Source organism: Carassius auratus, unplaced genomic scaffold, assembly GCF_003368295.1.
Source record: "Carassius auratus strain Wakin unplaced genomic scaffold, ASM336829v1 scaf_tig00214314, whole genome shotgun sequence".
Lineage (NCBI taxonomy): Eukaryota > Metazoa > Chordata > Actinopteri > Cypriniformes > Cyprinidae > Carassius > Carassius auratus.
The window spans coordinates 5,755-27,344 of NW_020527608.1; the positions used below are offsets into that span (position 1 = coordinate 5,755).

General features: G+C 41.8%; 1 protein-coding gene across 3 annotated transcripts; it reads left to right on the forward strand.

Moving 5' to 3' along the window:
* The first annotated feature begins 8,604 nt into the window (after positions 1 to 8,604).
* On the forward strand, positions 8,605 to 20,333 carry LOC113091801 (pyruvate dehydrogenase E1 component subunit beta, mitochondrial-like). Of its 3 annotated transcripts, none has more exons than XM_026257427.1 (9): positions 8,605 to 8,663; positions 8,761 to 8,820; positions 16,278 to 16,388; positions 16,473 to 16,535; positions 16,613 to 16,648; positions 16,731 to 17,016; positions 17,094 to 17,204; positions 19,744 to 19,835; positions 20,115 to 20,333. In XM_026257427.1, exons 1-9 carry the CDS (start codon positions 8,628 to 8,630, stop codon positions 20,316 to 20,318), a joined length of 999 nt encoding a protein of 332 aa, XP_026113212.1. In that variant the 5' UTR covers positions 8,605 to 8,627; the 3' UTR covers positions 20,319 to 20,333. The 3 variants fall into 3 exon arrangements, with proteins under 3 accessions (XP_026113212.1, XP_026113213.1, XP_026113214.1); XM_026257428.1 differs by having other exon boundaries at positions 16,281 to 16,388; XM_026257429.1 differs by lacking the exons at positions 19,744 to 19,835; positions 20,115 to 20,333 and adding an exon at positions 17,536 to 17,669.
* The last annotated feature ends 1,257 nt before the right edge of the window (positions 20,334 to 21,590 follow it).

The window sequence follows — 21,590 nt, forward strand, 5'->3', positions numbered from 1 at the left end:
CTCTCACTCTGCATTTCACCGCTTTCGTCTGTCCGGCTGCAACTACAGTAGTAATCTGTCCAATTTTCACAATTCTTTCTTTTACTACTTGGTCGTCATCCTGCTTCATTTTAATCAATACAACAGCTTTTTGCAGTCACATGAGAAGGCTTCCTTTAACACATCTGGAATGATATCAGGGTACTGCTCAATTCCCTTTTCACTAGCTGTTGAATAACATTATAACCAATAATTGGAGGCTGCCCCACGCCTGGCTCACTGGAGAGAAGCACAGGTACCAGGAGTTCAGCCTGGGCGCCTCTTTTCGGCCCAAGTTGAAACTTCAACTCCACCCCTCCTGAGAAGGGTATATCGGTTTGGTTGGCTGCTCGGCCAATATGGGTTTCACCTTCATCCAGCAGCTTACTTAGTTTGCGTGTCGCAATGTGGGGAAAGCAAATATTCTTCCATTCCTCATTGATGATGGTCACCTGCAACCCTGTGTCCCAGAGCGCCTGCATGGGCACGCATTCAAAGAAACAGTCAACCATACATCTAGGACCAATGAGGTTCTCCAATCTTGGATGTCGTTGAAAAGGTATGTGGTTGGTGTAGGTGGTAGCTGTAGCATGCTCTGTTTTTCTTCTTTGTTCTAACTCCGCCTCCAGCTGTTTAATCTTTTGTCGCAGGTGCTCTTGAGTTTTCTCTTGTTGGTCGCAATAACTCAGAAGGGAGGTTGAGTTGTCTGGTCTCATGGAATGAACAGATATTTTTACATCGCTTCTGCCCTCTGCTGAATTCTTTGGCGCTCTACAGCCCCAGGCAGCATGACCCACGACTCCACATCTGAAGCAGTGCTCGCATCGATCCTCTTCTCCTTTCTCCTGACAAGCTCTGCATCCCTTTCTGTAGCTGGACCTTCCCTTGACTATACGCTCAGGAGGGTTGTTTTTCCTTTACGGAGTTCCGCAACTTCCTCTCTCAAGAGTTTAACCATATCATATAATTCTGCGTCTCTCCGCCCCTCCGGTGCTGGTGTCTCTCTGCTTCCCCGTTTGACAATATCACTTGACTGTTCCTGAACCAACATTTTAGCTGTCATTTCATCCTGCGTGCATGGATGAACCTGCATTTCTGGACACAATTTGTGTACTTTTGCCACTTTACTTCCTGTGTTGTTCTTTTGTTTATTTAGTCTTTCTGTTTCATCACCGGCAGCTTCATTCATTTTGTTTATCAACATTTCATCTGATATTTTTGAATCATCCAGGTATGGCCTCATCTGAAATTTAATATGATCGCTGATCAAACCTGTGCCAACAGAGCGTAGAAAATTCTTCTGAATGTGATCTGTACTGAAATACTCCCCACCTTCTTCACAAGTGCGCAACAGTTTTTCTTTTAGCTCAATGGCTCTAAAAAGGAAGGCTTGTGGTGATTCGTTGGTACTTTGAGTGATGTTCAACAATTTGTAGTACAGATCTGTAGAATTGTCCTCCTTGAAATGTCCCTTCAATATTGTTTTCAACTGTGAAAGAGTGAGATCTCTTTTAATTTCCAGCATATTGCGTAAACTCAATCCTGGGTTGATAGCTTTTATTACTGCTTCAATAATTTCTGCTTCACCGTGGCCTCTTCTCAGCCTTTTGTCAACCTGGTATATCAAATAAGTGAATGACAGTTTATCTTTTTGCCCACTCTCTCCAATCTCAATTCAATTCAATTCAAGTTTATTTGTATAGCGCTTTTTACAATACAAATCGTTACAAAGCAACTTTACAGAAAATTATGTTTCTACAATATTTAGTAGTAGCTAGTAGTTTGTGCACATTTGACAGGATTTTAGAAAAAATAAAAAATAAAAATAATAATACAAGACGTAGTCAGCTAGACAATGAACTATCAATATTATTAATTAATAGTTATTATATGATGCAGTCACACATGTAGCAATAATTGTTAGTTCTGTTTGTTGATTCAGGGTTAGCATCATCTGAGGTTCTCTGATGGTCAGCATCATCTCTTCTCAGGTGCTCTGGATCCAGACTGGAGCTTGTGTAAATCCTGGCAAAACATAGAAACAAAATAGAGACATCATTAGCATAGCTGCTGATCCAACAAAGTAAAATTAGTTTAACCCAAGCTAATGAATAAAAATGCACCCTTGATCAGATGCAACTACACTCACAATTTAAAAGATACATTATTCGTATGCTTGGCGAAAGAGATGTGTTTTTAATCTAGATTTAAACAGAGAGAGTGTGTCTGAACCCCGAACATTATCAGGAAGGCTATTCCAGAGTTTGGGAGCCAAATGTGAGAAAGCTCTACCTCCTTTAGTGGACTTTGCTATCCTAGGAACTACCAAAAGTCCAGCGTTTTGTGACCTTAGGGTGCGTGATGGGTTGTAGCATGGTAGAAGGCTAGTTAGGTATGCAGGAGCTAAACCATTTAGGGCCTTATAGGTAAGTTATGATAATTTGTAACTGATACGGAACTTAATAGGTAGCCAGTGCAGAGACTGTAAAATTGGGGTAATATGATCTTATTTTCTTGACCTCGTAAGGACTCCAGCTGCTGCATTTTGGACTACCTGTAGCTTGTTTATTGACGAAGCAGGACAACCACCTAGAAGTGCATTACAATAGTCCAGTCTAGAGATCATGAATGCATGAACTAGCTTTTCTGCATCAGAAACAGATAACATGTTTCGTAGCTTGGCAATGTTTCTAAGATGGAAGAATGCAGTTTTTGTAATATTGGAAATATGATTTTCAAAAGACAAGTTGCTGTCTAATATAACACCCAGATTTCTGACTGTAGAGGAAGTAACAGTACATCTGTCTAGTTGCAGATTGTAATCTACAAGATTCTGTGTAGTGTTTTTTGGTCCAATAATTAATATCTCTGTCTTATCCGAATTTAATTGGAGAAAATTATTTGTCATCCAATCTTTTACATTTTTAACACACTCTATTAGCTTAGATAATTGGGAAGTTTCATCTGGTCTCGTTGAGATATATAGCTGAGTATCATCAGCATAACAGTGGAAGCTAATTCCATATTTTCTAATAATATTACCAAGGGGCAACATGTATATTGAAAATAGAAGGGGACCTAGGACGGATCCTTGTGGCACTCCATATTTTACTGATGATAAATGAGATGACACCCCATTTAAGTAAACAAAATGGTAGCGATCGGATAGGTAGGATCTAAACCATCTTAGAGCCTGCCCTTGAATACCTGTATAGTTTTGTAATCGATTTATGAGTATGTCATGATCTATGGTGTCGAATGCAGCACTAAGATCAAGTAAGACTAGAAATGAGATGCAGCCTTGATCTGACGCAGGGAGTGCAGTTTCTGTGCTATGGTGGGGCCTAAAACCTGACTGAAATTCTTCATACAGATCATTTTTATGCAGTAAGGTGCTCAATTGAGCAGACACAACTTTTTCTAAAATTTTAGACATAAATGGAAGATTTGAAATGGGCCTATAATTTGCCAGTACACTAGTATCTAGTTTTGGTTTCTTAATAAGAGGCTTGATAACAGCCAGCTTGAATGGTTTTGGGACGTGACCTAAAGATAACGACGAGTTAATGATATTGAGAAGCGGTTCTTCGGTTACAGGTAACAGCTCTTTCAGTAATTTAGTGAGTACAGGATCTAATAAACATGTTGTTGGTTTAGATACAGTGATAAGTTTATTTAGCTCTTCCTGTCCTATATTTGTAAAGCACTGCAGTTTATCTTTGGGTGCGATGGATGAAACTGAAGTGTTAGACGCTGTAGAATCTACATTCGCTAGTGTATTTCTAATGTTATCTATTTTATCAGTGAAGAATTTCATAAAGTCATTACTATTTAACGTTGGTGGAATATTTGAATCAGGTGGCGTCTGGTAATTTGTTAACTTAGCCACTGTGCTAAATAAAAACCTTGGATTGTTTTGGTTATTTTCAATGAGTTTGTGTATATGCTCTGCCCTAGCAGTTTTTAGAGCCTGTCTATAACTGGACATACTGTTTTCCATGCAATTCTAAAAACTTCTAAGTTAGTTTTTCTCCATTTGCGTTCAAGACTACGAGTTACTTTCTTGAGAGAGTGAGTATTACTGTTATACCATGGTACAGTACGTTTTTCTCTAACCTTTTTCAATTTGATCGGGGCAACAGCTTCTAATGTATTAGAGAAAATAGTGCCCATGTTGTCAGTAATTTCTTCTAATTCATGTGTATTTTTGGGTACAAATAGCAGTTGAGATAGATCAGGCAGGTTATTTGCGAATCTTTCTTTGGTGGCTGGAACAATAGTTCTGCCCAGACGGTATCGCTGCGACATATAGTTAATATCAGTTATACGCAGCATGCACGATACAAGGAAATGGTCGGTAATATCATCACTTTGAGTGGTCATCACAATATCTATAGCCTTAAGATCGATTCCATGCGATATAATTAAATCTAGTTATTTATATAGAATTGAATTGAATCTGACAGCAGACTTTGAAATCCCTTCTCACAGTGACTTCAGGGGCCATGCCAATAAATTCTTGTTGTTCTTGAGGCTGACCCATTTCATCTCTCATCTTCATATTTCCAATCTGCAATTCAGAGAGATTTTGCTGTGAATCCGCCTCATTAACCACATCCTGTTAGATTCGCAAGCTGTCTGTCTCCATCTTATTGCAACCGCCATTTTCCCCATACTCGTTTTCTCCCTGCGCCTCCATGAATGACAACATTGAACTCAAATAGTGCTTCACCACGTCTTCCTCGGCCCTCTCAATCTCGGCATCAATCGACTCAGTAATCTTTCTGATAAGTGCGCGCCTAGTAGAGACATTTGCGGTAGGAATTTTGTTACAATCGCATACCTCCTTTCCTTGGTCGAGCGCCAACAGCCACAGTCTCTCTGTTACCCGTTCGGCTAGAGCTTCCAGATCCATCGCACGCTCCTGATATGCAACCGCTTACTCGGCCGAGACTCTCCGCTCTCTTGCGTGCTCACAGTGATCCCTTCGGCTCGCACTTCGTCTCGCACTCCGGCTCGCACTTCTTACAAATCCCAGCGGTGCCTCTAAGTTTGTTGCATGTTGAAATGAATCAATTCCAAGACGTGCATAATTTGATGGATTCGTTTAATCTTGTTCACTGCACGGCATTTATTCACATTAGACAAAACTCTGCGTGCGTTCACAATACTACAAAAACCACTCTTCTTCTGTGTCTTCTTCGCGCCTGCCCCTGTCTTCCGTGGGCGCCCTCTCCTGTAAGATTGCTATAACAACATTCCTACTTGAGCATCACTCACTAAAAATTTATGCATTTGCACCAACCTTGATTTAAACACATTTCCTGCATTAACCCCATCATACATTTAGAGTACATATGAACTAAGTGAACAATAAAAAAAATAAAGATATTTGGGGGGGCATACTCTTTCTCTAAACATTAACATTACAGGGGATATTATTCTAAACCCTACACATGTTCTGTAATGCTGTGTTCACACCAAACGCGAATAGAGCGTCAAATTCGCGTCTACCGCGTCTAGTTTGCCGCTTGACCATTTTGAGATCATTCGCTTCATTCGCGCGTGGAATTAACTTCACAACAGACGCGAATTCGCGTCATGGGGGGGCTTCTGCCAGCTGAGTTCACGCAGCATTTTCAACCGCCATTTTTATTCGGATAATTTTCAAAATATTACTGTTACTGTGTCATGAAATGTAGTTTTAAAAGTATTTCAGGCGAGAATGTAGTTGTTTTAAACTCAGATATGTGGTTTATTTATAATGACAGCGTCTATTTAAAAAAATGTGTTTCGCCGATCTCGGAGATGAGCTCCATGCGACCAGCGGGAGCTCCGTCATCATGTATCCACCGAGAGCAGCCTCGGCTCGGCTAGACCTTCTGACATTTGCCGCTGGCTCTGATGTCTCTTTAGTGGTTCAAGATAAAATATAATTTGTTTGGGGTAAAATGAAACGTTTCTTATCAATTTATTTATTAATATGTTTTTTATATACATATATGTCCTTTTTATTCCTGTCTCTATAGAAATATGTACTTTTGTCATATAGCTCCGGTTGACTGCTCACTGACAACATCTGTCGTTCCTCCTTGTTGAATGCGTGGAGAAGGGTATTCCTGCACAACCGGAGGCTGCAGGAACATACTGTTGAATGAGTGACTCCTAGCAGGCTCCTGATTGGTTAACGCGGCGCGAATTGACGCCAAAGTTGAAATTTTTCAACTCGGGCGGCAGACGCGAATTCGCGTCAAACGCTAAATGCACAAAAAGCACCTTCGCGCTTAACGCGCGTTTCGCGCGAAACGCCCTATTCGCGCGTCAATTCGCGTCATTCGCGCGAACTAGACGCGCGAATGAGGCGAATTCGCGTCTTCCGCGCCGCGCTTAACGCCCCATTCGCGCCGCGAGACCTCCAGACGCGCGTAAACGCGCCTTTGCATTGACTTAACATTGAAATCATTCGCGCCAGACGCTCTATTCGCGTTTGGTGTGAACACAGCATAAGGCTTCAGTGAAACGATATGTATTGTGGAAAGCGCTGTGAAAATAAATATGAAAATGGATATTTGTGTAGAGATACAGCCTAAGCCAGCAAGTGAAATGTCCATTAAAAACCTTGTCGGACATATGGCGACAAACCATGAGAAGTACGTAAGTGACACTGTTTGTCTTGCTTCAGTTTAACCAGAAATAAAACTGATGTCATCCACTGTACGAACAAATGACCACAACCCTTCCGCTAAAGAGCTAATTGCTTCCAGACTGCGAAATGCACTCTGCGCTATGTCTTGTGAACATGCAGCATCAGTTAGAGCGACCGGAAGACTACTTTTAATGTTCTTCATAAGTTTGTGCCTCAGTCACATTAAAAGTGTCATTCCAATCACCGATTATTATTTTTTTTTTTTTTATTTTAAATACCGCAGCTTTTGCGTTTTTGCTAGACTTAAAATGTAAATGATTGTTTCGCCCGAGCTGAGATTTAAAAATGGCGCTACCGGAAATGCTTCAGGACCACACATGCGCAGTAGTGTTCCAACGCCTTTGTGATCGTTTACGTCTTTGAAATCATAGTTATAAATAATAAAGGATATCGCTGCTGGCCAATGGAGGTCGATGTCCGACACTTTTATAATATATTACTATTATAATAAAATAATTAGAATTATTACATGTTTATTTTAACTTCTTCAGGATTGGGCCATTTACTAGGCTTTTCCCCTCGACACTGCACTGTGCCTACTGTACTTCAGAGATCAATGTTCCCAGCTATTTTGGCCTACCATCAAATGCCTGACCTCTTTAGAAAGCCGAGACCCTGTAGTTTCTTAGGAAATAATCAGAATAATTGTGTGAAGTACTGGCACAGAGCTATACAGCATCTCAACTGACCACATTTCAGCCCTCTAGGTCACTTGATATGATTTTAGAAACACAACTGAGCCCAAGCACCAGGTCTTGTGAAACTGTGTGGAAAAGAAGATCAATATAGAATGAAATATGAGTACTGTAGACCATTCATTTGCCAAGGTATGCTCATGCGTTTTGTAAAATGCCCTATGGAAACTCCCCACATGACCTTTGGTAACCCAAAATGCATACTGACAATAAAAGCCTTACTGTGTGGCAACCTGTTGGTGTAGAAGCATAATCCTGGTCTCAAATGAAAAGTAGCACTCGGAAGTTTCTTGTATAGTATTTGGATTGTATGTCAGGGGTTCTGATATAGAATCACTACACAAAATATGGAATAATTACACAAAAGTCTTATAAAAGTGACATTTATTTGAAATAAAAATAGGTACAAGATTCCCCATTACAAATATTCATAAAGAAATGCTGCATGTTGAAATCCCCACCCTGTAGAGAGAACTACTGTGTAAAAAAGTGACCCAAAAAACATAGCTTGGGCTTATGCCCTTTGAAAAGGACAGTTTTATTGAGCTTTTGTCGCATGTTGTTGCTCTGTAAGGTAAGGTTAGTCATTTTAGCAATGTGGTGCAGCCTTAGCTTAAAAAACAGGGACACAACTAATGTTTACAGCGTATGGTGGTGGCTATCTATGCCATACTGCGTTTCACAGATGTGCTCCGATGTACACGTCTTCTCGAAGTTTGCTGGGCTGTGATCGTCTGGTACTGGCTGATGCCTGACGAATGACCCTCTCTGCTGCCCTGATGATCCTCACTGTGCCTCCTGATGGAATCACCAGACCTCCATTGTGTTTTAAAGTCAGCAGGTGGTAGCTCTGGTCCTTGATAACAGATGGGGATGGAAGATCTTCTCCTGCTGCAGAGGACATATCTACAGCTGACAGGCTTGTTCAGGTGTCGATGACAGCTGGTAGTGACTCTGGGTGACAAGATGGCCGCCGGGGATGACATTAGACTCCGCTGTAAGACATCTAACCTTTATGTATATCTAATTTTGAAATGGTCTATAAAAAAATTGCCCTTTGATGCACAATAACAGTCTGACCCCAACTGCCGATCTGTCATGTTTCAGCTTCACTGATTGGCCGCTATCCTATACCGATTTCACAACTCGCCCCCTGATTGGTTGAAACCGCATGCATAACAGACCCCAGACAGAGGACACAGTCAAACATGGCTTATCTGAGATCTATCCTGCGTTCAGGGAAGGTATTTGTGTGGAAATATGACACATTAGCAACATAGTACGCTCATTACAATGAGATGAGGGTTTTGAGACTGATATGGCATTGTGTTTGTCTTTCAGAATGCCGTTCCAGCGGTTTTGCGGCGGGAGTTTCACAGGACGCTGCCGGCTGCGGTGCAGGTCAGAGATGCTGCTCTCACCTTAAACAGATGCTGCATGACACTAAACACTAAAGCTTCAGAAAACACCTGTAAATGTGTTGAATATTAGTATGTGTTTGGGTGTGTGCTGTGGTAAAACCATAGACTGTATAAAATTCACCCCCTGAAGGGCAAAATTTGCTAAATACATTTTTTTTAACCAAGCTCTAAACGTTGGGCATTTTAACATGGGGAGTCTATGGGACTGACAGCCAGCCTCAAGAGCCCAGTTGATGAATCGCACTTACGTCACAGCACACTGTAAAAAAAGTAAAGTTGACTTTACTTAAAATTACAAGGTAATTTGCTGCACAGCTTTTTTGAATTTATCCCCATTTCGAATTAGTTCACTTAACTCAATTCACTGAGTAAGGTCACATGTCTCCCAACTTAAGATCTTTTGTTTAGCTGATTGAGTTTTTATAGTTACAAAAACTTTTGTTATGTAATTTCAACTTTTAATGTTATTTTCACTTGACTTAATAAAGTACGTTCAGTTGACTAGAAATGTGTTTTTAAACAGCATCACAAGGTTAAAAAAAACTACTACATGTTTGATATTTTCAAGAGCAAGTTCAGCTTCATGACACCCTGATGAATAGTGTTGGGTATTGTTTGAATTTTAGCGATTCCGATTCTTATCGAGTCCTAGTTTCGATTCCAATAAGATAAAAATCCAATGTAAAAAAAATAAGTCCAACATTTAGATGTCAAACATGTATTCTGTCTTTTTACAAAGCATCCTGTTGCAGCTGAATAACATGAGCAAAAATCAGCAGCTTACAAAACACTGCAAGAGGAATTTTACCTGTGCTTTAAAAAAAATACCATACCAAAAACAACTAGATTAATATAAATTTCAAATATTAAAGTGTTAAAGACAGGTAAAAAGCCAGTAATAACATAGGAACAAACAAATCAATTCGCAATATCATGAATAAATACAACTAAACAAAATTTCAGGTACAGAAACTGTAATTAAAAGTTTAAAAACACTGCATAGTTTTCTTTTTATGAATAAAATAAAGATTAATCAATAAAAGTTATTAAATATATTCAATCAAGATCATTGAATGATTTTCTTTTGTTCTTTGATTAACATTAATGACAGGCTGTTGTCTCTTTAAGCAAAAATACTGTACATGTGTGTTTTCTTTCTCATCTGTTTACGTTCATCTGTTAAATGTCCTGGAGGGAGGGGAGAGAGGCACCAACGATCTTCTCTGCTGCTCTCACTATGCGTTGAAGGGTCTTTCGGCAGGATGCATTGCAGGCGCCATACCACACAGTGATGCAGCTCGTTAGAATGCTCTCGTTGGTGCCTCTGTAGAAGGTGTACATGATGGGGGGCAGGGGCTCTGGATCTTCTCAGTTTGCGGAGGAAATAGAGACGCTGCTGTGATTTCTTGGCTAGTGCTGCAGTGTTGTTGGTCCAAGAGAGGTCCTCTGTGATGTGCACACCCATAAACTTGGTGCTACTCACTCTCTCCACAGTCACACCGTTGATGGTTAGGAGTATGCTGAGTGTGTGCTCTCCTGAAGTCAACAACAATCTCCTTTGTCTTCTCCACGTTCAGAGAGAGGTTGTTGTCACTGCACCACCTGGCCATGCGGCTCACCTCGCTACCTGAGGTCTTCCAGTCAGAAAGTCCAACAGACAGTTGCACAGCGAAGTGTTGAGCCCCAGCTGGACCACTTTGTGAATGGGCTGTTCAGGGATGATAGTGTTGAATGCTGAACTGAATACTATGAACAGCATTCTGACGTATGAGTCCTTTTTGTCTAGATGTGTGAGTGCTGAGTGGACGGCATTTGTGATGGCATCATCGGTCGAGTGGTTGGCCCGATATGAAAACTGAAATGAGTCCAGGGAGGGCGGGAGGTCAGACTTGATGTGGTGCATGACTAGCCGTTCAAAGCACTTCATGAGGATGGGAGTGTCACGCTGTCAGTCTCTGTTTCCCTGAGTGTCCACTAGTGAGCTCACTTCTCCTTAGGCACTTCACCATAGGCACTATAATTCTGGTTTTGACCCATGGCAGGTTTGACTACGATTTTGGATTATCTCTATTTAAAATACCTGCGATTGGATCTCTCATCTCCTTGTGTTTCACTGGTCGTCGAATCGTTACAGAAGGACTCCATCGAAGGAGATCCAGCGGTATATCTGCTCCCATTTCCTCCCCAGCCATCAAGCGGGAGAGGAATGGCTTTGAGGGTACTCGCCTGGTAGTGTTCCGTGTAACCAGGGGAGGTCGCTCAGGAGTGAGTAATCGAGAGGAGGTCCGGCAGCGATCTCCACTGTGGCCTCCTGTTGACCCGGGGTTCGGATGGGAAGCCGGCGTTTCCCCATTATGGACAGAGAGGGGAGAGGAGGCGCAAATCGGCTGAGCCAGCGCCGCTGTGCAAGATGGCTGCCAGTCCAGTGCCGCTGCACAAGATGGCCGCCAACCTGATAATATAACTGATAATATAACTGATAATATTAACACTTGAGACTGAAGTAATGGCTGGTTAATTTACATGATAAAACAAAGCTTTTTTATTGTTCCAGTTGGGAATGCATCTATGTGTGGCAGGATAGATGGACGGGAAGAAAGCTGGCTATCCGATCCGGTTTCCTTCTGTTAAATGCGGTGATAGATCCAGAGTTTAGTCAGGTTCCGGTTGACCCTCCAGAGTCAAGTCAGGTGTTCATGGACCCTCCAGAGTCAGGGTTAGTCACCGTCGACCTTCCAGAGTCAGGGCTAGTTCCTGTCGACCTTCCAGAGTCGAGTCAAATTCCAGTTGACTGTCCAGAGTCAAGTCAGGCTCCTGTTGACCATCCAGAGTCGAGTCATATTCCTGTTGACCCTCCAGAGTTGAGTCAGGTTCCGGTTGACCCTCCAAAGTTGAGTCAGGTGCTAATGGACCCTCCAGAGTCAGGGTTAGTCACCGTCGACCTTCCAGAGTTAGGGTTAGTCACCGTTGACCTTCCAGAGTCAGGGTTAGTTCCTGTTGACCTTCCAGAGTCAAGTCAAGTCACTGGTGATCTTCAAGGACAGAATCAAGTCACTGGTGATCTTCAAGGACTGAGTCAAGTCACCGGGGATCTTCATGAACATATGCATGTCACCAATAATCTTCATGAGCAGAGTCAAGTCAGCACCGATCCTCTGGAATCCAGTATAAACACCATGGGATTACCAGAGTTTTGTCCTCCCGTTGGTCTGGCCGCATGGATGTGGTGGTCTTATGCTCCGTCCTGGGGGGCTTCCACCCTGACCACACGGCTGTGGTGGTCTTCTGCTCCGCCCTGGTGGGCATCACGTGATGTCCTTCATGGACTTATGTTTTTGTGTTTTTGTTTTCTTTAGTTTTTTCTGTCTGTTTCCTCCTTTGGACCTGGCCCTCCATCCCTCCCCCTGATCCTCCACTGGTCCACCTCCCTCCTAAGTTTCTAGTCTGTGTCTGTTGTTACGTTTCCTTCTAGGACCTGGCCCTCCGTCCCTCCCCCTTATCCTCCGCCAGTCCACCACCCTCCTGGACTCCTTGTTTTGTGTTGCACTTCTCTTGTCTCTGTCTCCCCATTTTACCTGGTTGTCTTGTCTCTGTTTCCTCATTTTACCTGGTTGTGTTGTCTCTGTTTCCCCATTCTACCTGGTCCTCCTGTCTCTGTGTACCATGTTATCTGGCCCTCCGTCCCTCCCCCTAGTCCTCCGCTGCTCCAACTCCCTCCTAGTTCTTTGTCTGTTTGTTTTCCCTCTGTTTTGGGTGGAGCATCTGGCAGCTGCTCCGTGGAGGAGGGGGTAATGTCACGCTGTCAGTCTCTGTTTCCCTGAGTGTCCACTAGTGAGCTCACCTCTCCTTAGGCACTTCACCATAGGCACTATAATTCCTCTAGTCTGGTCCTGTCTTCACAGTAATTGCACTCCAGTTAATTGCACCAGGTGCAGGCAATCTATTATCATTAGTCTCCTTATGAAAACCTGTTCCCCAAGATTCCTCTTTCTCATATTCTGAGTTCCCATTCCATTTCCTTCGCTTCCTGTTCCCTTCCTTGTTTTGTTATTTTGTTTGTTTGGACTGAAGTCTGGTTTTGACCCATGGCATGTTTGACTACAATTTTGGATTACCTCTATTAAATATACCTGCGATTGGATCTCTCGTCTCCCTGTGTTTCACTGGTCGTTGAATCGTTACAGGGAGTAAGTGCAACAGGACAGCAGTCATTGAAGCAGGCTGGAGAGGGCTTCTTCGGAACTGGAATGATGGTGGTAGCTTTGAAAGATAAGATTTGAGAGAAAGACTTAGCCTGACTAAGTGAGATGTTGAAAATGTCTGTGAAGACATCAGTGAGTTCTGCTGCACAGTCTCTCAGTACACGCCCAGGAATGTTGTCAGGACCCGGAGCTTTGCGTGCATTGATGCTGCTGAAGGATCTCCTCACGCTTTCTGGGGTCAGCATCATCACCTGGTCGCCGGGAGGAGGTGGAGACTTCTGTGCAGTGGTACTGTTTTGTTTCTAAAAGCGAGCCAAGTAGTTGTTCACCTCGTTCAACTGAGAGATGTTACTGTCACAGGTCCGTGGTGGGGGCTTGTAGTCCGTAATGGTCTGTATCCCTTGCCACAGGCTCAGTGTCTCTGCTGTCACTGAATTGATGGGTTGTCCTCCTGGAGTACTGTCTCTTAGCCTCTCTGATGCAGCAGGAGAGGTTGGCCCTGGCTGTCCTCAGGCCCACCTAATCTCCAGCTCTTAAGGCAGCATTCTGTGTCTTCAGGGGTCTGTAGACCTCCCCTGTCATCCACGGCTTCTGATTGGCCCGGACAGTGATAGTCTTTGTGACCGTTACATAATCAATACACTTGTTTATGTAGGCAGTGACAGTCTCTGAGTACTCTTGGAGGTATGTGGTATTATTGTATGTGGCAGCCTGCTTAAACATATTCCAGTCAGTGGTGTCAAAACAGTCCTGAAGAGCCTCTGACGACCCTTACAGCCATGGCCGTATCCAGCTATGAGGTCACCAAGGTCTAGACCTCGGTAAATGTTTCATGTTCGAAAATAACATTTGTTCTCTGATTGACAAATTTTCTGCTAAACTCCTCATATGAGTGTCTGCAAGTATAATTCAGAATGTTTAGAGTCCGTGGTATGAAAATGATCGCTGCAAGATGCTTCCGAAGTGAACGAGTCTTCAGAGTATTTAAAATAGCAAGATTTTCTGCTATTTATACTACTTACTGCAAATAGTGGCAATTATCTGCACCTCAATATTTTAGTAGCCTACATTAAAACAGTATGCAATAATAACTTATTGAGTCTAATTTAATGGATGCCACCTTATTGGGACTATCAAGCCCTCCCTATTTGATTTTTTACTTAATTTTCATTGAAAATAAATGTTTTTCTGATGTGATCCAGGTTTGAACTTCTGCGCTACTGGAGTTGAGTGTCATGTATTGTCTTTTGTAATCTTGACTATATGAAAATAACACATTTGGTGGGCAATATGTATGTTTGTATGAATAATAAACAACTGATAAAATTATCCACCCCATAAATATAGTATTAACAAACTTAAAATAAATAGGGTATGATTTAAAAATTAACATCCGTCCAAAAACATCTACATTTCTGTCTCTTTTCAAGTGTTATATAATTAGTTGTATTTATAGGGGTTATTATAGCACAATGCTATAATAAGGAGGTTATTATAAAAAAAACCTGGACCTCACTAATTTTCAAAGCCTCACCTGTATCTGTTTTTGAACTGGTTTGATGACTTTAATGAGTGGTCTGTATGCAGGCATTAGCATGACAATGATGTGGTCTGAGGCACGAAGGTAGGGGAGGGGAAGGGCATTGTAGAAAAGCATCAGGGAGAAAAGCATCATTCAGTAGCTGCTCAGTGATGTGCTAGAACAGTTCATTTAGTGCATCATTTCTGTTGCTTTTGATGTTGTTCGGAGGAATGTAAAGAAAAACAAGCAGTATGGCAGTATATTCAGATAGAACGTCCGGCACTTAATAATCAAACTCCACCAGGGGTGAGTAGTGTTTGCAGATCACAACAGCATCGCGGCACAAAGCATCATTGATGTTAACACAAAGCCCGCTGCCTGAGGCTCTCCCGCGACGAGAGCTCTGTCCGCCCAATAACGTGGTCTGGAATGCTGTTGCTAAGCCATGTTTCCGTTAACACAAAAACACAGCAGTGTCTTACAGTCCTCTGAGTGTCACGGTTCATGAATCCAACGTCTCCAGCTGTATTCATGTTACGTCATGTTGATTGTTTCATGTGGGTGTTGCCGCTGATCGTCTGATCAGCAGCAGGTGCTACTCTTTCCAACAGCCTATTTAACGCCCTGTCTTTCATCTCTTGTTTGTCAGATCGTTGTTTGAGGTCCTCCGTATTTGATGTCTGTTCAGATTCTCGTGTTCCTGTTCTTGCTTGTCTCCTGTTCGGTTGTCTCTGGATTGTTCCATTCACACACGGATTACCTTCACCTCTCACGGATCTACCACCAGCGCCATCTCTACCAGCGCACTCAACCCACGTACTCACCAGTCTGTGCTGCCATCGAGCATACGTTAACCAGTAAGATGGTGGGGATGGCTGGCTTGTGTGGGTTAGCCGTTAGCCTAGCCTGGATACCTCCACACATACCCCTCTTCTGCTTCCTCTGACGCCACTTGTGGCACCTCCGCTGTGGATGAGATGCAATAGTGGGGGTCGGTGATGGTGTAGGCTTCCGGAGCAGACAGGGTTCCCCCAACTCATCCGCTGCGTGCGCGCTTCAAGACCATTTGATGCGATGAAGACGTACAAAAAACTGTGACTCACGAGACAAAAAACACGGGAGCGAGAGAAGCCATTGCGTGTGGACGTGCCGACATCGTACCATGCACATCGTAAAGTCATGTTTTCGCCACCTTATTGACTGTATTTTAAGGCATATTTTGGACATTTCACAAGTTAAAACCATCTTCATTTTTTCATGGGCAACTGATAAAGAAATAATTGTTTTTGTTTTTATGTATTAAATACTTCTCTTGCCCTTGATTGCCATATTTCTTCTATTTGGTTTTTACCCTGGTACAGCCATGTATAATGATAATATCTTGGTTTTAGGACTTCATAGGATTACTATGGCACTTTACTATGTATATTTACTATGTTTTTACTTTTTCTCCATATACATTGGTATATAATGGTTTTATGTGGATTTTGTAATGACACCATACCGTGTTATTTTTTTTACATGTTGTTTTTTTTTTTTACATTGTGTTGCTATGTTTTTTTGGACATGTACTATGGTATTTCCATGCTTTTCCTTACAGTGTATTGGGTATCAAGTAAATCTCATTGTATATGAATACAATAATTACTCAGTAGCATGTTTTATATTAGAGTATCATGTGATATATGTATAATTAATAGGATTTTATTGTTGCAGGTAACAGTCCGAGATGCCATCAAGGAGGCCCTGGATGAGGAGCTGGAGAGGGATGAAAGGGTTTTCCTCCTCGGAGAGGAAGTCGCACTGTTTGAAGGTGCATATAAGGTTAGATGCAAATATTTTTATGATACTTCAGTTATCAGTGATGCCCAAGAATCTTTTTCTAAAGTTGCTTGTGTTGGGTTGCAGGTCACCAGAGGCCTTTGGAAGAAGTACGGAGACAAACGCATCATTGACACACCAATTACAGAGGTGAGAATGATGATAAAAAAATCATCTATATTTGTTTTCAATTATGCTCATTAAAATTTCCTGATTTTTCAATTCAGATTGGCTTCACTGGCATCGCTGTTGGTGCTGCCATGGTGAGTTTTCCTGAAACAACATTGATAAAAGAATTTGAAACTCCATCATGTTCTCAAACTACCCCATCACATCCTATTTTAGGCTGGTTTGAGGCCCGTTGTTGAGTACATGTCCTTCAACTTCTCCATGCAATCAGTCGATCATATCATCAATTCTGCCGCCAAGACCTACTACATGTCTGGCGGCCTGCAGCCCGTCTCGATTGTGTTCCGCGGGCCCAATGGAGCTGCGCCCGGTGTGGCGGCTCAGCACGCCCAGTGCTTTGCAGCCTGGTATGGACACGTTCCCGGTCTGAAGGTGGTCAGTCCCTGGAGCGCCGAGGATGCCAAGGGCCTTCTGAAATCAGCTATCCGTGACGACAACCCTGGTGAGTTCCTGCCTGTGTGAAGAAGATGATCACAGCAAGTGAAGGCTGCTTTAACTGTCATATCATGTCTCTTTCAGTGGTGTTTTTGGAGAATGAGATAATGTACAGTGTGCCGTTTGAGATGTCTGAAGAGTCTCAGTCAAAAGACTTCCTCATCCCAATCGGAAAAGCTAAGATTGAAAGAAAAGGTGGGTGATGTTTTGAGTTTAACAAGCTGAGTATATAGTAGTAGAATTAATACTATTACATCACATATAAAACTATGCTAATCTTTTACCGGATTTAAATTATTCGGACGTTTTACTGAACGTTGTTGTCGGCGCAGCAGCAGCGCTGATCAAATGCTTCAGGAAGCGCAGATGGGGGAAGCGAGTCCGGGGCACTTGTCAGACTCAGGAAGCGTGGTTGCCTAGCATCCATCCGGCAAATCTCCGCTCTCCACCAAACAAAATGGAAAACTCCTTCTTCTCTCTCGGACAAATAAGTGTTTTCTCACAATCTGCTGCTCTTGTTTCACAGAAACCTGGCTGATTTACACCAGTCCAGACAGCACGCTCCATCTGCCGGGCTTTCAGCTGTTAGAGCAGATCGAGACGCAGAATCATCAGGGAAATCGCAGTGACGGGACATGCTTTTAAATCAATGAAAGGCGGTGTACAGATGTAACTGTGTTAAAGTAGATGTGCTGTTCAGATCTAGAAGTGCTCTTTTTTAACTCGAAGCTGTTCTATTTGCTACAGGAGTTTCACTTTTTCATTCTGGTGAGTGTTTACATCCCTCTGCAAGCGCACGTAAGCCTGGCTTTACAGAAACTCGCTGATCAGATCACAGAGACAGAACAACAACACCCGGACTCTGTTTTATTCATTTATGGGGACTTTAATGAAGTCAACCTCTCCCATGAACTGCTAAAATACAGACAGCATTTTATACATGTCCCAGCAGAGTCAATAATAAATTGGATCACTATTACACCACAATAAAGAATCCATATCACTCTGTCCCACGAGCAGCTTTGGTGCTCTCTGATCACTGCCTGGTTCATCTTATAATGACTTGCAAGCAGAAACTTAAATCTGCTGAACCTGTAGTAAAGACTGTGAAGAGATGGACCAATGAAACAGTGCAGGATTTACAAGCTTGTTTTGACCTCACTGATTGGAGTGATTTTGAAGCTGTTACCACCGATCTGGACAAACTTATAGAGACTGTGACATGCTATATTAATTTGTGTGAGGATATATGCATTCCTACCAGGATGTTTTTAACATTCAACAATAAGCCATGGTTTACAGCAAAAATCAGAGATCTTCGGGCAGCTGTGGCCTAATGGTTAGAGACTTTGACTAGTTAACCGAAGGTCGCTGGTTTGAGTCTCGGTGCTGAGAGGAGTTGTAGGTGGGAGGGAGTAAATGAACAGAACTCTCTTACACCCTCAATACCCGAGACTGAAGTGCCCTTGAGCAAGGCACTGAACCCCCAGTTGCTCCCTGGGTGCTGGATATATAGCTGCTCCGGGTTTGTGTTCACTTCTCACTGCTGTGTGTGCACTTGGATGGGTTAAATGCAGAACACCAATTCTGAGTATGGTATACCATACTTGGCAAATGTCACATTTTTTTTTTCTTTTTCAAAGAGGATGCCTACAGAAATGGGGACAGAGTCTTGTACAATCAGGACAGGAACACACTGAGCAAAGAGATTAGAGCAGCTAAAAGGACCTACGCTAAAAAGTTGGAAGACCAGTTTACTTCTAACGACTCAACTTCAGTGTGGAAAGGGCTGAGAGCCATCACACACTACAAGACATCATCCCCCTGCACTGAGGCAAATCAATGACTTGCTTATGACCTGAATGAGTTTTATTGTAGATTTGAAACCCCCCACATCCATTCTGACCATCTCCCTACACAACCGTTAACACCCCCTCCAATCACCCCCCCCCCCCTTATACTTAATATAAGTAAGTATATTAGAAACGCAAATTAAGTATACGTACGTCTGAATCTACTCTTTTATGAGCACAGAAGATTCAAACATACTCATTTGCTGGCCTACTGCTTTTCGCATGCTATATAGTAGGGAAGTATGCCATTTCAGACGCAGCCAGCATTTGTTTTTTATTGTTAAATGAATCATCAATCTTTATATCCAGGCACATCTGTGCACCAGTGTGGCCAATTCATCTGATTACCCCTGTAAATGCCTGTAGAAGGAACACAAAACACGGCCGAAGGAGTAGTGAAGTACAGCGACTGTGACAGTGAAACTCTCCAAAATGGCACAAGGGTGATGCAGAGAAGACTAATTGTTCAACAAAGTTGTGAATTTTAGTTTTCTATTGCACACAAAAAGTATTCTCGTAGCTGCATATAATTACGGCAGTTTCTTTGCAGTCTATGGGAGGGCCAGAGAGCTCTTGGAATTCATCAAAAATATCTTAATTTGTGTTCTGAAGATAAACAAAGGTTTAATGGGCTTGGACCGACATGATTTTTGGGAGAACTATCCATTTAAACAGACTGAAACAGACATATTTTGTGAAAATATTTATATATTTAGTTGAAATGTTTACTATTTAAAAAATGTAACTTTTTTTGAGTATTATTTTTAATTTCTACCCTGGGAAAAATCTGTAACTGCTATTGTTAATTGACATTTAATTGACAGACATTAATATTATAAATTAAATTGATTTCTGCAAATGAATGTTGTCATTTGATGCAGGAAATCACGTCACGCTGGTGTCTCATTCCCACGTGGTCAGTCGGTGTATGGATGCTGCTGCGGTCTTGGCCAAGGACGGGATCGAATGTGAGGTATGACGTCATTTTTTCATGTTGAAATTGTTTTAAGTGCCATTTCCAGTTCGGGTAAAATAGACACTTGATACACCTTTTAAAGGATTCAAAAAAGCTGCTTTAATTTCATTGTAAATGAATGAACCAGTTTTGTGTTAATTTAAACTGCTGTGAAAGAAATTCTCCAAAAATTTGAGACATTTACATGTACTCTTACATTTAACATGATTTATATATACTTATTGAAAGAACTAAGACGATTTTTAAATTAAATCTTGTCTGTGTTTTCTTCTGTAGGTGATCAACCTGCGCACAATCCGGCCTATGGACATGGAAGCCATTGAAACAAGCGTAATGAAAACAAAACATCTCATCACTGTGGAGGGCGGCTGGCCTCAGTTTGGAGTCGGGGGAGAGATTCTTGCCCGAATTATGGAGGGTATTTTTCTTTTTATATTTTTGAAATGTCTTTTTTTGTTATTTATTTATCAATCAATATAACAAAAATGCTATTTGAAGTCAATTCCAGTTCAGAACGGAACACTAGCATACAGTACACTAATAGGGAAGACGTGGCCTAGTGGTTAGAGAGTTTCCTAACCATAGGGTTGTGGGTTTGAGTCCTGGGCTGGCAATACCACTACTGACATGTGCTTGAGCAAGGCACTGAACCCCTAACTGCTCCCCGGGCGCCGCGGCATAAATGGCTGCCCACTGCTCTGGGTGTGTGTTCACAGTGTGTGTGTGTGTTCACTGCACTTTGGATGGGTTAATGCAGAGCATGAATCTGAGTATGGGTCACCATACTTGGCTGAATGTCACGTCACCTTTTTTATTTTATTTTTTATATCTAAACAGCATGTAGTGTACACTGCTTTGCTTTTTAGTATGAAACATATTTAAACATCAGTATGCTGTATTTTTGTTGCATGACCTCATTGTGTTGGAGGAAAAAATTAAAAATTAGGGAGTGTGTCATTCCAAGAATACCCATCGCTTTTTTCTCCTCTGTATATGGATTCATAATTTATTTTCTTTTTTTCTGTTTTTTTTTTCAAGGTCCTGGTTTCAGTTACCTTAACGCCCCTGCAGTCCGAGTCACGGGTGTAGATATTCCAATGCCATACGCCAAGCATTTGGAGGAAAATACCTTACCCGCAAATAAAGGACATCGTCTTCTCCGTCAAAAAGACTTTGAATGTTTAACATAATAGATTTTCCTACCAGGATGTTTTAAATATGAAATAATACATGTTCTCTCCCATTTCTGCATCAGTGTTTTGGGAAAAAGGGTTTCCTGTTTCAGCTTGTATGGGTCTTTCTGTTACATGGCTCTTCCTTCATTAAATTTACTCATTTACTCATTTTGACTCCAAAGGAGGTTTTGTCATGACGGTAACGTTTATGGCTGTAAACAACCAAGCATGGGGTATGATGCTTAAATTCTACTGAAGGCTAAAGTAATAAAATGTTATCAAAAAGGGTTGTAAGAATGCTTGTGATTTCTTTAATCTCATTACATTTTTGCAGTATTGAAATTAAGCGTTCCCTTATGGTTATTCTCAGGTCATTTTTATAACCCTATAAAACTATATTTCCAATGAAAACGTTGTATACATTGTGTAATGAGATAATGATCCTATAAAGAGCTCTGAAATTCGTTTAATGCAGCATTTATTAAAATACAGACATTAGATCAATCAAAGTTGCTGATAACTTCTCTATTTTACGGTGGATGGACAGAACAGAGAGGCCGGTAAATCCAAAGGTGGA

Coding starts and splice junctions, on each gene's coding strand:
- LOC113091801 (XM_026257427.1), top strand. CDS start 8,628: ATGGCTTATCTGAGATCTATCCTGCGTTCAGGGAAG. Junction 8,821..16,277: donor CGCTGCCGGCTGCGGTGCAG/GTCAGAGATGCT, acceptor ATTTTATTGTTG/CAGGTAACAGTCCGAGATGC. Junction 17,205..19,743: donor AGCTAAGATTGAAAGAAAAG/GTGGGTGATGTT, acceptor CATTTGATGCAG/GAAATCACGTCACGCTGGTG.